This window comes from Ixodes scapularis, unplaced genomic scaffold, assembly GCF_016920785.2.
Source record: "Ixodes scapularis isolate PalLabHiFi unplaced genomic scaffold, ASM1692078v2 PGA_scaffold13__105_contigs__length_92229423, whole genome shotgun sequence".
Taxonomy (NCBI): Eukaryota; Metazoa; Arthropoda; class Arachnida; order Ixodida; family Ixodidae; genus Ixodes; species Ixodes scapularis.
The window spans coordinates 76,042,715-76,060,990 of NW_024609839.1; the positions used below are offsets into that span (position 1 = coordinate 76,042,715).

The 18,276-nt window shown below is 47.4% G+C and overlaps 1 protein-coding gene across 1 annotated transcript; it reads right to left on the reverse strand.

Annotated features, from left to right (window-relative positions):
- Positions 1 to 5,765: 5,765 nt before the first annotated feature.
- LOC8031157 (dehydrodolichyl diphosphate synthase complex subunit Nus1) lies at positions 5,766 to 14,487 on the reverse strand. The gene is made up of 5 exons (XM_029984380.4): positions 14,114 to 14,487; positions 12,349 to 12,447; positions 10,515 to 10,688; positions 8,793 to 8,895; positions 5,766 to 5,974 (listed from the first exon to the last, which is right to left on the reverse strand). The coding sequence occupies exons 1-5, from the start codon at positions 14,457 to 14,459 to the stop codon at positions 5,884 to 5,886; spliced, it is 813 nt and encodes a 270-aa protein (XP_029840240.1). The 5' UTR covers positions 14,460 to 14,487; the 3' UTR covers positions 5,766 to 5,883.
- Positions 14,488 to 18,276: the final 3,789 nt, after the last annotated feature.

Below are 18,276 nucleotides of genomic sequence, written 5' to 3' on the forward strand. Positions count from 1 at the left end.
TCAAATGTCTCCATCTGGAAAAGTTTCAAGCACTACCACTGACACATAAGCAGATCAGCAGAGAGACACGAAAGGACACTGTGTTGTCTAAAGTTTTAAGACTCACCATGGATGGATGGCCGGAACAAGTGAATTCCGAAGACCTCAAGCCTTACTTCCATCGCAGAACAGAACTAACCTTGGAGCTCGACTGCTTAATGTGGGGAACACGCGTTATCGTACCCTCGAAGTACCGAAAACACGTTTTGAACGACCTGCATCAAGGTCATGCGGGAATGACAAAGATGAAGGGACTGGCACGACACTACGTGTGGTGGCCGCTTTTGGATCATGACATCGAAACGGTGGTCCGTAGTTGTCGGCAGTGCCAGGAAGTGAGCAACGAGGCACCCAAGGTTCCCCATACACCCGTGGGAATACCCAAAAAAGAAATGGCAACGCCTGCATGCAGACTTCGCAGGACCCTTTCAAGGAAGGAATTTCTTGCTGATCATTGATGCATATTCAAAATGGCCCGAGGTAGTGCCCATGACCTCGACGACTTCGGCAGCCACCATAAGAGTGTTTCTAACTCTCTTTGCTAGATATGGACTGCCAGAAAGGATTGTGACAGACAATGGCCCGCAATTCCGATCAAGCGAATTCCGGGATTTCATGACAAGAAACGGAGTGCAGCAGTCATTCTCAACCCCGAACCATCCCGCAACAAACGGTGCGGCAGAAAACTTCGTGGGAACATTCAAGAAGTCTGTCAACGCAAGCCTGAAGTCGGGGCTGACCATGGAAGAGGCATGCCATAACGTCTTGGTGGCATACCGGACAACCCCGCACACGACAACTGGCTCAACTCCTGCCAAGATGATGACAGGAGACGAATTTCGCACAAGGTTCGATCTTCTTAGACCATCAATAACGGATGTCGTGCGATCAAAACAGGCGAAGCAGCACGTCTCGCGCAACTCGAAAGAGCGACACCTACATCTGAACGACCAGGTCTGGGCAAGAGACTACAGGAATGGCAAGAAATGGTCGAAAGGAGTCGTCGTACGAGTTCTGGGAAATCGAACATATGAGATTCGCACGAACGACGGAAATACCTGGAAAAGGCACATTGAACAGCTGCGACATGTACCCAAGGAGGAGGAGGGAATATCTCCGAATCAAGACGATAGCCTCAAGGGCGCAAAAACATCGAAAAAGTTCGCCCCTCCCCGCGGCATCATCCAGCGAAACGGTTCATCGTCTCCGATTTCCAGTGACGACTTTCCAACCACGCACAACGATCCTGCAACGCCGGAGGCAGGCACTCCAAGCTCGCCAGCCAGACGCACACGTGGCCAGAGCACGGAGGGTAGCCCTCCTCTTCTCAGAAGATCAACGCGGACGCGCCAGCCACCAACGCGGCTGGGCCTGTGAAAAAGTGAAGTTTTTTTAAGGGGGAGATATTGCCGTGTATTGTGTGCGTGCCGTGTATTGTGTGCGTGTTCGCCACGCACAGCGAACACGACCTTTGGTCCAGGCAACGGCGCGCGGGCTGATGCAACCGGAGACGCCGGCAAGGGAGAGCGAGCCCCGGTGAAGAACGTGACGCCTGCGCGAAAGAACAGACTGGGCGCGGTCGCAGACCGAAGAAGACGTTGTCAACCGAATGTAATCTATCAGTTAAATAAATATATATCCTGCATTACCCTAAAATTACCGGTACACCACAGTGTCTTTCCCGCGTCACCAAATGAGGGCCAACGCGAGTCCTAGATTGCACTCGAGGGCTATCGTCAGCGTTCGGGTGGAACTTGTGTTCAGTCAGTCAGAACAAGAGTACCGGCCGTGCTCCGTGCTGCGCATGCGCGAGGAGCTGTGACGTCACACGGCGCACAGCTGGCGCGCCGAAGCCGCCGCCGCCGCGCGCTCCGCCGCCGCCGCGCCCGCCTCGACCGGTCTGCGCATTCCAGAGGAGTGACGTCATAGCCGCGGCAGACGCACTGGCGCCATCGTGTGCCCAGCTGTGCGCCTCCGTTGCGCAGTAGCCAAGTCTGACGCTGCACCGGAGCCGCTTGATAGCGCCTCTCATTTTGTGCCCATAAGCTCACGCTACGTATATCCTGGCATAGCCGACCTAAGCTACCACAATTTTTTCAAAAATGTTCTGCAACATTTTTGAAATATTATGGTAGTCCTTGTAAAAATAAAATATTGTATTTACGAGAAAGAGTGTAGGTGCACTCCGTTCATCTGTAAGCTGACAAGCCACCGAAGCCTGTTACCAGACCCGCCATCCCGCTAGCTTCCGGCTTCCGGAAATCCTCCCTCGAATAGTGCAGGCAAATGTAGCGGTGCGCATGCTCAGTAGCAGCGTCGACCTCCGCCACGGGATGCGGAGCTAAGGAAGTGATCTACTAAAGCACCCCTTTGACTCGGGTGTTTCGCCTGTTATTTGCAAGAAAAAAAACAAAAAAAACTTGATTGTAACGCTACAATGTATTGCCAATGGAGAATGCATGTGTTCCAGCTTACCCTGATGTGTTTCTGTAGGTTAGAGTTTTGGCCGAGGCTACATCCACGCGCGGGGACGTAGCCAAGTCGGGAGGAGATATGGCTCCATCCACGCAAAAGGTCACGTGACTTATAATCTAAGGAGATAATTTGTTTTCATGTACATACTATGCTTTCTTATAAGTAAATATAGGATATAAAAATAAAGAGGTTACATTTGATTGTTGTTTTAAAGTTAATGTCACGTGACCTCACAAATTTTTAGAGAATTCATCAATTGTTTACTGTTTTCTAAGACTAACAGCAAATATCATGCATCATAAAAATAGTACCAATATATATCTTTAGAGCTACGATGTCCACAGACGTGGGCGGCGTGCGTGCCATCCGTGCGTGCGGGCTGTGCGGGTGCGGCCTCCGGGGCCTTCGCCCATGTGTGCATCGCTGCTGAGGCGAGGCGGAGGGGCTTCGTCGTGTGTATGGTTGGCTTGGCTCGAAGCGTTTTAATGTGAGCTTATGGGTATCGAAGGGGACAAGTACGTGCCCAACGCTCCGTGCGTTCTTGACTTGCGCGCACGCTCGCAATCACAAAGATTGTGAGAAAAGGGAAAGCATGCATTAGACCCATTAATAACAAACATACTGAGAGCATTCAATCGAGAAAACTGGGTAAAAGATTCCAGAAACAGTTTATTTCATGACAAATAAAACCGTAGCCGATGCACAGATGCCACTCGTTCACGAGATCACCGATAAACACGAAGCCCTTCTTGCGGCAGAACTCCTGCAGCAGTTCACGTCTCTGTGCTGATCATGCAACGCCTGGATCTCGGCACTCTGACTACGCTGACACTCCATCGAAGAGAACCTGTTCTCCCGCCTCGGAAAGACAGAAGAAAAGGCGATCTGCATCGTCGATTGCGTTCCAAGATCTGAGCGGCCAGCCGACGATACTTGTCAACGTACGCGCTGGCACAAACGCTGGTGTTGTTTCTGCCAAAATCGAGCAGGGCGTCAGACACCTTGGAAAACAAAACCTCGATCCTAATGCCACTAAACGCCCGCACTTCGACAGCCAACCGGTTATTCGATGGGAAATACTAGGACAAGTATTTCACCGTCGAATCCCCGGCAACCAAAACTTGAGGCAGATCAGAAGCGCGACCGTGCTAATACTCAAACGGCCAAACTCCTTGTCCAAGAAAACAGGAAAAAAAAAAAAAAGAAAAAAAGAAAACGCTTCAGAGAAAGTCAAACCCGCTTGCGGAACACCAGGCAGGCACAGTAGACAGCAGTCCGCAAACGTCAGGAACGCAAGGTGCAATGGCCGCCGAGCAGATGGAAAAACAATGGGAGGCAAGACCGGAAGTTGATAGAAGTGCGCCGGAAGTGACGTATTGCGTGGATGGAGCCTTATCTCCTCCCGACGTGGCTACATCCCCGCGCGTGGATGTAGACACTCCCTAGAGTTTTTTTGTTCTTGCTGATGACAATGTCTATGTGTGTATGTGTGTGTGTGTGTTTTTGGCAAGCAAAGTACAATTGAAGCTCTAGGTTTCCGTTCACCTTTATGCCATGAATTTTGAACATCTCATTAAGAGATGTCCATGGAGACGACGGACACTCCATGAACGAAAACTCGACCAGTCAGAGACAAAGTGGCAGTTACGGGTTATCGATCGTTCATCGGTTCTCACTTTCATACCAATATTCGTGGAGGCCAGGGGAGGGGAAGACATAGAGAGCGAGAGAAGCGGTGAACGTCCGTCTCCCAAAACAATAGAAAATCGCACCACCTTTAAGCGCGATCCAAACCAACGCTTCTTTTTGCGGCTGTAGGTCGTGCGGCTGCGGATGTGACGCATTTTCGTGACGTCCCGCCGCTTCTTCGCTCCTTCCGGGCGCGCACGAAGAAGTTGGTTGATTTCAACTTCTTTCTCAAGCCGCACAAAAAAGCGCGGTGACGTAGCAGGCCGCGCCTGTGTCCCGGCCAATCGGTGGAGGGCAAGCTAGTTCCGGCTCCGCGTTTCTCACCGTCTGGCTGCCCTCTCCTCCCTCCCTTTTATTCTCTTCCAACATGACAACGCGATCTCTCTCCCTCTCTCTTTCTCTCGCCGGCCAGTCTGTCGCTGTTGCACTTTGCTTGTGCGCTCGTGCCTGCGTGCGCGCGTGCGCCCCCGCCCGTAGCTGGCCCGTCCAAACCAAAGCGCACGCTTCTGACTCAGAAAGCGCGCCCGGAAACAGCAAAAACGACGCGGAATGCGTCACATCCGCAGCCGCACGACCTACAGGCGCAAAAAGAAGCGTTGGTTTGGATCGCGCTTTACGCGTTCTCTCTCTCCATTTGAGTCAATTCCTCGCGTGACACACAGAGAGGTGGCGGATACTGACCGGCTGATGATTCTTGTCTCTGGTGTCGTCGATCACCACGGGTCTTTGCCCAGTGTCACGAGGAGTAGTGAAGTAAACTATGCGATCGAATAATGGCAACAAAAATAATCGCGGTAATACCTGATTAGCAAAGGGTCGACGTACCCCGAGAGTTCTCTAATGGAACGGCACGTTGAAACAGTATGGGGCGTGTTCTTGCCTCGCGATAGAACGTACGAGATGTTGCTTTTCTTTGTTTTATTCTTTTTTCTAGGATATTGCACATTATATATGCTTCAAACGCGCATTTTATTTAAACAACTGCGCGTGAAAAAAAGAAAAGGAAAGAAAAAGCAACGTCTTAGGAATTTATTACAAATCGAATAAAATAACATTGTTATTCGTCCTCTCGAGGTTTCTGAGAAATGTGTGCGCAACCGCAGAGCAGGACATCTGGCCACCGCCATGCTTTTCTGCTTGTGTGGCCACACACGCGCAATTCGAAACCCGCTGAAGATAGGTGTTTGCGCACGTGGGGCACTTTGGAGCTACTAAAGATACCGTGCTTCAGAGTAACCACACTGAAGCACGGTACCACACCGATGTCTGAAGCTTTATCCGAAATCCAAGAAAACGCTTTTGCGTCCTTCGGAAATATTAAAGCTAAAGCGATACCGGCTGTGTCGCCTGGTACCAAACCTAAAATCAGAGGGTCACATGGCCCGTTGTGCTTTGTTGTGCTCGCTCTTTACCTGGCAACAAAAGGGCCGCGCCCACAAGACTATCGGGACGTAAAGTGTCGATACTCGAAGCTTCTTTTTTCGGTCGTCTATGTGAAACGAAGTTTTTTTTTTTTTTTTTAGTTTGGGTATTGCCGCTGCCGTCTCAATTTATTCCATGAATACCAGGAGATACCTTTATTTTTACAGATGCTAATCCATCGCAACATGATCCCCGATGATTATGTTCTTGTGTAGACGTCCCAGTTCGATCCGGCAGGCCTTCCGGTGTACCAGCTGTTCACTTGCCATATCGCTTCTCAATCTTGCTGTATATTTCGAGGACTTCGACAAACTCCGAAGGCAGCACGTCCCTGTGGTATCCCAGATCCCTGTTGAGGGACAGACAGACGCCGGCGTCATCACACCAATCGGTTTCTTTGTAAAAACCGGTAATAAACGCACGGCATTTATAAAGCCAGGTCTTGAGAATCTCTTCTCCACAGACGTAGCCTCGATGACGTCACGGCATCCCGTGACGTCATCCTAAAAGGGCTCTAGGTGTGTAGTATTAATACGTCTTATGCGAAGTTACTGACATCGTGACGTCAGGCGAGTCTGGCGTCCTGGTGTCATATGATGACGCTATGACGGTACACGCAACGTCACGTGACGCAAGGACGTCGCAGTGTTGCTTGACGTCATCCCAAAGTCGCTCTAAATAATAGTATTTATAGGTCTTATGTACCGTCACGTAACATGTGCCGCCATAGGGCCACATGACGTGGCCTGACGCCACGCCATGCGACCTAATGAGGCACCTTGCCGTTCTCATTCTGTCAGTGAATCACAGAAAGGTGATTTTAATGGACGGTTGGTGAAGAATGCTAAGCAAGCTGCTGCTTGTACGGGCGCCCAAACACATTCAAGCTGTCTGGGCCAACATTTTTCGTCTGGGGGAGGCCCCCAACTCTGTGCTGGAAGTACAATTGAATCGGAGGGAATAAACGCAACGGCATTATGGGTTGTAGTTGTAAACCTACTCCCTCATAAAGGCAACACCTTTGGCATATTTTGGAACGAAAGGTGATGGAACCGATGAGCTCTCATCTCTCAAATGACAAAAAAAAAAAAAAAAAAAAAAATCGACTTTAGTTACATTCATTTTTGCTTAAAAACTATTCAATTAGATTAGTACTTGATTACTCGAGACAAAAAGTAATTGGACGTTACTTGAAAAAGTAACAGTTACTTCTCCGATTACTTCAGATTTTCAGAAGGACACGGCTGTTTACGTCCGGTTTGAAAACGGGTGTTTCATAGTGTTCATTATTATATTAGAATCATCGAACTGTGAACTACTTATCTTCTTAATTCGCCAATTTCGGTAAGATACTCCTGTCAGATTTGGTTTGATGATTTCGTGGCGGAAAACTTGTACACACAAAGGTTGCCATTAAAAACAGGAGGGAAATATAGTTACGGTTACCAGTAATATTAATATTTCTTAAAGTAATCAGATTACTGCTTTATAATGAATGTAATCAAGTTGTTAGAAAATTACTTTAAAAAGTAATCGATTACTAGTAATTTGCTTCTTTGTAATGAGTGCCGTACAAATCTGTTATGAAGAAATATCCTTTATTTCGAAATGTTCTCCACGTCCTCAACTGTAATGGAATGCAGCGAGCCATGTTGCACAAAATTAACCTAAATATTTCTCAATGTGCACATTTTTTTTTAAGGATTTCTGGCCACAGAATCAGAGGACGAACGACAAAAATTTATGAGCGGTTTCAGAACTGCCTCGAGTAAGTAAATTGTTAGAATTCCATTTCAAAGGAATGACGACCGTTCAGGTAAAGGTGTGACGGGAGCACTATTTGTTTAGTTGACCTTTCATTTATTCACACATGTAATTATTGTATAGTGTACCTGTATACCTTAGATTAAATACTTCGTTTTGTTTTAGAACAGCTATTTAAAAATGGAAGGAGATCCAACACTCGGGTATTGGCTCACTGATTCGAAATTAAGGAACGTATGTTCAGAGCGAAACCCACGTTTGCTCACCACAAGCCAGGGCTGTGTTCCAAAAGTCACCCAAACCTAGTTAAAAGTAGAGGTTTCCAGCCTTCGCATCCTGAAACCTAACCGTGCCCTGCCTCGCTCGAAATACGTACTTTGCTAGGGAGGATACATACCACTCCGCTGATTTGCATTAAGGCCCGTTCACACTCTTGCGACCGAGTACGACTGAGAGAGACGAGATCTCTTAAAACTTCTTAAATGTGTTTAGAACGAGGGAACACACTAGCATTGTGGCGCCATCTATGCGGTGACCCTGGAACTGCATTTCACAAGAGCGAAGGTTTTGTGGGATTTCCGAGGTCAAATGTGCGTAATACCCATAGAAAGGCTCGTTTATAACATTGACAAAAGTTTTTCGAGCCATAAAGAAAGGATAATGCGCGAGGAATAAAAAAAAAAAAAAAAAAAAAAATATGCCGAACCGCCGAGTTTACACTGCTTCCCAATAGATGGCGCCAGTGTGTGTTCTGGTTTAAGAAGTTTTAAGGAACCCAGGTTTAAGAGGTCGCAAGAGTGTGAACGGGCCTTTAGACAGTGCGCCTACAGCGCCAAATACTTCCCCTAGCGGTGTGTTCACCTCGTGTCCAACTGAACGCATCCGCATCGGGCTGTACAGGACTATGGCGCAGTCGCTGGACGCCGAGGGAGAGGGAAGTCGCTGGCGCACCGAGATACCGGGTTTGCCGAGAAAGTAGAGACGGCTGTCTCGACTGGCTCTCATGATGCCCACGGCGATAGATGGCGGCAGCTACCACTCCCAGTTCAAAACGGAAAACTCAAAGGCTGTGGCACATCCTGCCGTTCCAACTACTCAAAACCTCTTCGACCTAAGGCCATCGGATTTTCGCGAAGTGGGATGAATTTCATCAGTAAAACATTTACTTGCTCCATCAGTGTTGTCACGCGATAAGACCGGATAGAGTAAAAAGTTTTCTTTCTCTATCAGTGTTGTCACATGATTAGAGCCGGTAGAGTAACTCGTACCTACTCGGGTAACATATAGAACACAACCCCTGCGCGTGCGCGGGAACCAGCTTGCGAGAGGCAAAGTGTTTGGTCACGTGCCGTGGCATAAGCAGCGCCGTTGCTGGCGCATAAAATGAACTGCGTCCTACTTACAGAATCTCGCTGTGATTAACGTGCCACGGGGGGTATCCAAGGAGGGCGTTGGAATTGCCAAAACGGAAGATAATTTCTGGATCCGGCATGCCGTTCGCTTGATCTGCGTGGTCAGAAACAAATAAAATATGAAGTACTTAGCGTCCCATTGACAAGGACTATATGATTCTATTTTGTAACATCCGCCAGGCCGAAACCTGGAGGAGCATGCAGCAAATACGGAACGAACATGTATGGACGTAACTTGTATTTCAGAAGTTTTGTTAAGTGTCGATTGGGCGTCTTTCCCTTGTAAGACGTGAAGTTAATGTTGATAGTTTGATACGAAATGTCGACAATTGATGTCACGAATAATTCGGACGTGCACTGGATGTTATTATACGAGGCGTTATGACAAGGTTGAGTTCGCTTTACGTCGAGATTATATTATATAGACCCTTTACGAAATTCAGTCTGGCCACTTTGATCACTATCATTATTTGAGGAATGGCATATATGTTTCGTACTCACTGGCGGTTTTCTGTTTACTGATGATGTAAGACGTTGAAGATGCTCCGAAGCAGATGATGCGAGGCCAATACGTTCGAGACGTTAGTGCGATGCGACGCAGGAACTGAATGCAACTGCTTAGGCGTTCATTTTTAACTCGGGATCAGTCAGTCTGTAGGCGGTACTTAATGTGCTTTACAGCCTCTTGATGCATACAATTTTATCACGGCCTCAATGTGGGCCGATTCTTCGTCCTTACCGGTTGTATATTTGTCAACACTGAAACCCCCGAGAGGTCCAGAAAGATAAAAACACACATTCTTGGCTGCCGTTCACTAGCGAAGGTGACGGTGTCCGGCAGAATACTACAGAGTGCGGGCCAATTGCTGCCATTAGTACAGTAGAAGGTAAACTACTATTTGAGTGACCAGATTGCAGTGAATTTTGAGAAGGGTCTAGTATGTAAGCGTCGAACCATTTTGCATGAACGGCGAACTCTTGGAGCGTTTAAAAGACCTTACGTCACAACACTGCATGTTCTCTCGGTACGTAGTCACTGAAGTTTCAACGTGTACGGGATGCCTGGGCGGCTGAAAAACGGGGTCGACAAAAACAGATCTAGCAATAGGTATTCGTTTTCTGACGGACCCGACACAACGGCAGTGGGCCTATCTCGATACTGGCACCAGGAGACCAGCAAGCGAAACGTCAAGAGGGGGTAGAACAAGTCTACGGTTCACCTTGGTTACCGTCAGGCTTAGGGGGTCTGCATAAACCGAAGCAACACGAATTCATCGTCAGACTTCACCGTCACGCGATCACTGTGACCCAACGCGCGTCGGTTGTCGCGTTTCACGAAGAGATTACCTATAGCGCTTCAGTTTTCAGAGACGGGATGCCGAGAGCCAGGGATGTTTCTGAAGGTAGAGAAAACATTTTTAAATTCTTCTTAAAATATATATTTTTTCTTTTAGATCTACGAAACCTTAGAGGTCCGTCAGCCCTTTTTTTAGTAATTGACAGCTGAAAAAGACACAGGGGAGGAGCCCTGTGAAACTTAATATCACTGCGCAGCCAACGAGATCGATAAAAATGCCGAAAAACGTATCATGAAGTAAGAACTGTGAACACAATGACAACTTCAACAGCTCAAGAACTGCAAGGCCTGCGTTTCTTGAGCTGTCGGAGACCATACACGTGTCGCGCGTTCAAAGCCCACCCAGAGACGCTTACTCTTGATGTACTTGTCTACGGTGTCCTGGGTGACATCTTCGTCCTTGAGCAGTCCGCGCTTGTAGTCCTCGCAGAGTGTTCCGAGCGCGGTGGCTAGACCAGCCCTGCCTGCTTCGGGACCGATGACGTACAGTTTGACCTCGGCTGTGCCGTTTATGTTCTTAGCATCATCACCTAGAAAAGAAAAAAAAAAAGTGAGTCTGTTGGTATTTTTTTCGCAATTTGCGTACAGTGCCATCTACATTTCCGGCATTTATCATCTAGGCGACAAAAAATGCCGAGTCACTGGTATGTGGACGCGTGCGCGGCGTCCGATATTCGGCAGCAGAGATCAACTGCGCATGCTCTGAAGACGGTCTACAGCCCACTGGACAAAGATGGCGGCGCGCAGAAGGCGGTATCGACCAACACACTCGCGTTTGCCAGAGGATGTGGGGCAAGATGGGTGTGCAGAAACCAGATTCGCCTGATGCCAGAGATGGATGGATGGATGGATGCTAACGGCTGTACCCTTTATAACGGATGGTAGCTTGCGCCACCTAGCCCAGCGAAACATCTGCGCATGCGCAGTGTCGACAGCTGCGCCACCGCAGTGGCGTGAAGCAATGGAAGCGTGACACAAAACGTCACGCTTGCATTGCTTAATGTCACAACTTATTTTCGGCTTCGTCATTCGCTGAGCTGTCTCGAGAGGATGCGGTGATTGGCTCTCCGAGTGTTGTGCGGGAAAGTAGACGCACGGGCTTTTGTTAGAGTGAGAATCATGCTAACGGATTTCCCAAGAATCCACCAGTAGATCTTCCTGTCATTTTTTCACCGCTTTTTTGTATTCTGCCTGTCAGAGTACGTCGACCCGCTTGGATACGGTCATCCTTAAAACGAGCGTTCTAATGCTAACGCATTAAAACATTGTTTTATTCTAACGTAAGAAAAATCTGAGTGCGCCAGTGTTCTGTGGGACCCAAACGAGCGCTATCGGATCAACAAACTAGAGAAAGCGCAGAGTAGACCAGCCCGATTCGTTACGAGAAATTATAACTACAGAGAAAGTGCAATTCAATTAGACTGGGAACCCTCGTGCACGAGAAGGCGACGTCCGCGGCTGAAATTTCTCCATGCAATATACCATGATCGCACCGGGATTAGTTAACCGAATTTCATTCAACCACATAACTTCGTCTCTCGCAGATTGGCCACCTCAAAGAAAATGAGAGAATAGGCGTCCCGGGACCAACATTTTTAAATATTTTGTTTCCCTAACACCATAAAAGAGCGGAACGGACTGCCTGACGACACTGTTCCCATCTTATCAGATTCCATCTTTTACGAGAGAGAGTTGGGCAGGTTGTCATGACCAATGATAATGATGTCTTGCGTGTGTTCGTTTTTTGTTAAACAAGGTAGTTGCTGCGAGCGATGAGGCTTGTTCTTTTTTTTTCTGTGACACGGTTTTGCTGATGTTTAGCAAGTATTCACCTGTGAGCTTGCGTTTTAGCTTATCTGTGCATTGTATATGAAACTACACTCTTAGCTTTCATGTAACTGTGCTACCCCCCCCCCCCCCCCCCTTTTTTTTGCAATAATGACTCTGGCGTTGCGTGGTAACCTGAAATAAATAAGTGAATAAATAAAGAACCGATTAATGGCGGTCGCTTCGAAAGGCCAACGGTTCACTTGACGCACCCTGTAATTGAGTAATACTGCATATTTGAGGCGGCGTCTGAAATCAATTGTTTCGTCGAAGAGCAGCTCTGGCGAGTGGAGAAGAGTCGGTATATTGTTCAGAGACGGACGCATGGACATGCAGTATAGTTTTTACGTTCAAAATTCTTACTGTTTTGGACGAACTGCACGGCATCCTTGGGACAGCGGGCATCTTGAAGAGCATCCTTCATGACCGTCTTGAACTGCTCGACCTTTTCCAACACGGTTCCTGCAGTTGCCCGTTCGGCAGCCTTTATCATCGCCGCTAACCCGCAGGAAGTTTATTAATTCAAATGTTATCGGCGATTACGCGCGTACATACGTTAGTGAAAGTCAACTATCTAAATGATGCATAATAAAAAATAGAGCCAAACAAAACAAGCTTCTTTGCAGACTTCGATGATATTGTTCGCTCTTGCAGCTATCGAAATTACACCGCTATGAAGTCTTAAGATCTCGAAGTCACATGCAAAAAGTACTCGGATAATGTTATTCTGTGTTTCGTACCTACCGAAAATGTTTTGATGCCCGGCTTTAGATACATGACTGAGTTGTTTCGCATTATTTCGTCGAAAGAAGTCGGTATTTCAACGTTCGCATCGTAGCAATTAGCGCGAAACTTTCACGTAACTGCTCATTAAAAAACAACTACAACAACAACTCTGCAGTCCCGCACACAAAAAAAAAAAAAAAAAAACAGTTTTGGCGTGTCCTTCAGTTGCCCTACGTCCAGCACGCGCACTCTTATGGTTTCCGTTCTTGACGTCACAACCAAAATTTACCTGGCCGTGACGTCATGAGTTGTATAACATTCACTACTCATCATCATCACTTGCAAACTGTTACACAAGTTACATGGTGTGTGTGTAAAAACAACAACGAAAGCTCGGAGTCGTCGCATTCTTAAACCAACATCGTCAAAACGTACACAAGGACATTGCGCCGATTTTTATCGACGAAAAACAAAACAAAAAACGAATGCAAATAAAGCGTTTCGACCAATCGCGAATGCCGAGCGCAAGTTCGTCTGCCTTTGCACACGGGTTACGATGATGCCAGCCAAGCTTTTATTGGCCAATTAAAAAAAAAAACAAAAAAAAAACATAGTGGGTAGATTGCAAGGCATCTAGCATTGAGGTCTACCGACTCTCCTTTCCAAGCCAATCGCCAAGCCAATCGCTCCGATTGGCCAAAGCCAATCGGAGCTCTGTGTCGTTTCGACGTCATCGCGACTCCAGCGCAACAAGCAGACGACTTGCTCTCCGCGTAAAGAGCCCAGATTATAGAGTGTGTCCAACCTCTCGATCGGGCGTTCACGTGGTTTATGGGCCGCGTGAATACCGGGGGGGCACACAATGTTGTGAGAGCTCACTACAACCCCGCAGAACTTAGACGTCATTAAATGTAGCATGCAAATTGGCGTATGTGAGACTCGGGATCGCACAACGACGTCAGTGACCGCTGAATTTAGCGGGGAAGTCGACGTTACGGGACATTACTTTCTCCATTAAATTTAGCGGGGAAATCGACGTTGCGTGACAATAATTTTTTTTTCCTCTAATTTAAGGGGAACATTTACGGCTCTTTGTGACGCTTTCTCTCACGGAACAGAGCATTTTCGAATGTTCGTCTGTTCTTCGAGCAACATCGGCATTTTTTTGGCACGAAACGTGTGATTGGATCCGAGTACACGCCGAACGCTGACGCCGCCCTCGTGTCCAATACGAGTCGAACCAAGCTCGCGCCAAACAGTGACGCGACCCCCCCCTCCGCGTCCAACAGACTGGCGGACTTGGAAACTTGGCGCCCCATCTACTAGATGGCGCTGACTTCTGAAAAGGCTCTATTCAGCCGATAAAACACGTTCTGTGTTAAGACGGACGATGGACACTTACCGTTGATGTCGTACACCGCGAGAGTCTTGATGCCCACCGCCATGCACCATAGGATGAACCTGGCGACGGCGTGGAGGTCCACCGTCTCCTCGAGAACGGCCATCCCGGCGTCCTTGGGCACTTGTTTCACGTGCCGCACGCACTCCCTGAGCGTCAACAGTCCCGAGTAACCCGTACCACTGTTGAGGTGCGGAAACGTCAGCTTGTGCTTCATCTTCTTGGCGGCCCTGCGGAACGCCAGGAGCGCCAGGAGACCGTACTGCAGGAAGATTAAGATGGCGTAGCCGAACACGGAGGCTACGGCCATGAAGACGGTCCGGAGGACACCTTTGTCTCGGAGCAGCATCTTGCGAGTCGGCAAGGCTGTCTGTCGACTGTCGGGTGAAAGATTCCTTCGGCACGCACTACGGCTCCTCCTCAAAAAACTTACACAAAGGAAAGAGGACGAAAAGCGATGAAGTTTGCCAGTCGCGTTTCCTCCTTCCAGCGATCGAGGAGGCAAATGTCAAACCGTGGAGAATGTGGGTAGGGGTTTGAGAAGGAAATATTTATTTTGCGACGAAGTCGAGCTTTACATGTTGCGTGGTGAGTAGTATATAAGCATTCGGCCACAGGTCAAACAGGCTGGTTCAGACGAAAAGGCAAGTGGAAGCGTGTTGCCGAGAGATCTCGAGGTAGGCGCGTCCATCGCTGTAATCCGTTTATCCCCAAGCTGACAATGCGATGGGAGCTATGCGTGCTCGGTTGACCGATCCATCGCGCCCTTTTAATCACCTGATAATCGCTCTCCGCGTGTAGGTATGGGTAAGAGAAGCGTGATCACCTGGCGACATAAAGGCGCATGATTGCTTAAACGAGCACCTATATAGCTTCCGGCGTACCCAGGAACGGAGTACGGGGGGTCGATCTTGAATACCGATCAAACGAGAAGAGCAAGACGCGATGCCCGGTAAGCTTGTTTTCCTTGACCTTGTTTTTTTTTTTTTCTTTTTTTTTTTCGTTTTTTGCGGCACGAGGACGCCGACGGATGGAGCTCGTGTGTAAAGGCGATTTCTCCAAGGATAAAGATTCTTGCGGTAGGGCGAGCTTGGTGTATTTGATACACTTTACGCGCAATCAACGCCCGGTAGAAGGCGGCTGGCGCGTTTCGTAGGCGCACCATCTTTTGAGGTGTCCGTGCGTCTTTGTTAAAGTCACAGCGGTTGAAACCGCTAAAAGTTGTAGAAGCGTAGAAATCTTGGCGAGTTGGTAATGCATCCGAATGAAAAAAACAGCGCAAACAAAACGACGGACCAGTAGAAGGGTATACACCTTGTCCCTTGTCCCCCCCCCCCCCTTCCCCCCCCCCCCCCCCCCCTTGTCTGTGTGTATACTCTTCTACTGGTCCGTCGTTTTGTTTGCGCTGTTTTTTTCATTCCGCTGAAAGTTGATTTCGCGTGCAGGGAATGGAAAAAAAAAAGGATACCATCCGTGATACCGTACGTTCACATGTAAATTTTGTTGCTCGATGCTTGGAGACGTATACGTTACTGGCGTCGCCGCAGAGCCATCAGCACTATAGCGAAATTCTTGTCAGACATAGGTATGGAGTTTGCTTTACTGTAATTTCTTTTTTCACGAGAGCATTTTTTTTTTTTGTATCTTTCACATAAATCCAGTGATGCTCCATTGTGAAATGAACACGTATTAAGAATAGGATATTAATCTGCTATGCGTAAACAAAATACACAGGGCTTTACCGCAGTGTGTGGGCGCGTAGTTTTGAAGCCTCTCGGATAGGCTGTTACTACAGTGGCCTAGAGAGTTGTAGTGGGCTCACCGGACGGCTCGGCCTGATGCGTTTGATGTCGACGCGGCGGTGGCGCTGTAAGCGTTCCTTCCTGAAACTTTCCAGCGCGCATTGGCCAGACCTGGTCGGCTCGGCGGCTCTTATCGCTCATATCAGTCGCGGGCAGGAGAAGTTTCAGGAGGAATCTACTGCAGCGCCTCCGGCGTTTTCGACATCGGCCGCGTCAGCGCAATACACGGGGTAGATAGGGCGGTGAGCCCACTCTAGGGCACTGTACTGTTACATTACAAAATGTAGATGTGAGAACGGCAGAAAGGTCCTTCTGTGTTTCCCGTCTCTAGCGCAAGCTTCCTATCGTAACGCTTTGGCGTCTTGTGAGCCTGGACCCTCCATCGTGCACGCGCAGTCAAAGCACGCCGGAAGGCAACCAGATCGTGCTGAAGGCCGTACATCCGAAAGATACTCTGACATTTTGCCGTTACTGTGCTTGACATTTTTAATCTAACTAATGTTTATACAAAAAAAAAAAAAACAATTAGTGTTGCACAAAAAAAAAAAAAAAAAATTAAAGGAAGCTAAAAAAAAAAGCTTTAATAATAAAAGTTTTGAATGGCGCTTTTATCTTGTAAGTAGGATTGTTTTGAAGCTTTTTATAGATCCGCATGGGTTTGGAACGCTATCTTAGAAAGATATTTTGTTTTCGCTTAATTTTTGCATTAAATGTCGGAACAATTAAGATCTCTGTGATCCTCGAGGTGTATCAAACACTTGTCTTTCCTCTCTCAAGTTCTCCTTAAATAACCATCTTTTCTTTTTTTTTTTTTACGTTACAATTTGCAAGTGTTTTTTCTCCGGCTGTGTGTGCCTGAATCAAAATTGATACAAGACATTAAATATCCAAGTTTCTTTCTTCTTGTTTTAATTGATTGTCTTTGAAGCTTGGGCCGGACTCGGCTATAACGAACAGGGCTGTCGCATATACGTCCTTTTTTTTTCTTTCTTTTCAGCATCCAACGGGTGATGGTTGCCTACAAAGAAAACGTGAAGCACGCAGTCATCAGTGACTTATGCAAAACAGGGGATACCTTTCAGCAGCGTCGGGACGCACTAAAGAGACACACAACAAACACTGCTCGCCAACTTGCAAAAAGAAACTTTTCTATTAACTTTTTTTTTTTTTTTTAATGTTCGTCCCTTTTAGATTAAGTTGTCAACCGACAACGAAGGACAATGGTTTTGAGCCACCAAACCTGGTTGCGGTGAATAGCCTCTTTTCACAGGTCCACGAAGCAACACTGCCGCCCGCCATTATTTTGATCATATCCGAACAGGAAGTGTCGCTTAACTGTCTCTCTTTCTCTCTCGTCGATCACGGCAATCTCGAACGCTCGCGTCCGCCAATCCGTCAATCAGCGCTTAGTCTGTTGTACGCTTGCCACGGGACTTTAAAAGGGCTGGCAGACGACGCTTCACTTCCTAGTTCGACTCTCTCTTTTTAGCAGCGCTCTGCTTAGTGCTTCTCAAACGCTCTTTTAAAAACGCAAAGGAGAAAACAGTGTCGGCGGTAACGAGTTCCCACTAATGGCGTTAACTGTAAAGTGTACATTTTTTTCCGTAACACAGTAACGTACCCGTTACATATTTTTAAAACATCAACAGATAACGTGCTTGCAGTAAGTACGTCATCAGTTACTGTAGTGACATTGCCCGTTACCATTAATAAAAAATCTTCCCAAAACTTGAAAGAAAAGCACTTAAATTTTTTTTATTTTCGTGTTTCTAGGTGACAAGTTATATATGTAAATTATTGCACTCTTCCCACATGACGTCAAAATTGTATACCTCTCCTTTCCTCACGCAAACAGTCCTATCTTTAGAAAAAAAGACACCGACGCACACGCCCTTTGTCCTGGTGAAAACAGTAAAACGCTCTAACGAATAGATAAGAAGTAACACAGAAGTAACGCGCGTTACTCTTGATCGGTAACCATAACGCGTTCCTTTTCTTTTGAAGTAACGTATGTCGGTAACGCGTTCCTTTTATTTGCAAGTAGCGACTAACGTTTTCCTTTGCTTTTTTCATTTCCGTAACGCCTACAACAATGGAGGAGTGTTGCAGACCGCAGTAAGGGACGCGAAGGACAACCAGAACGTCTTGGTATGTCTACGACTATAATATAGCTGTATTCCCTAGCTGTTACCAAGTTCGTTCAAGGACAAAAGTCACCGAACCTGTTTTTCTTTTTTGGCCGATGGCCAGGACTGAGTTTGACCGGTGCGTTGCGAAACATTGATTTGTTAATTACGACGCGAGATTGTTTGGAAATGTTCCGTGTCATTAGTCAAACCTAATTTCCAAAAGTCTCACGCAGCA

Excerpts from the sequence above, each read along its gene's own strand:
- LOC8031157 (XM_029984380.4), bottom strand. The coding sequence starts at position 14,459 with ATGCTGCTCCGAGACAAAGGTGTCCTCCGGACCGTCTTCATGGCCGTA. Across the intron at positions 12,448-14,113 it reads CGCGGTGTACGACATCAACG|GAACCGTGTTGGAAAAGGTC; the intron begins GTAAGTGTCCAT and ends GGGCAACTGCAG. Across the intron at positions 5,975-8,792 it reads GTTAATCACAGCGAGATTCT|GGATCTGGGATACCACAGGG; the intron begins GTAAGTAGGACG and ends GTCCCTCAACAG.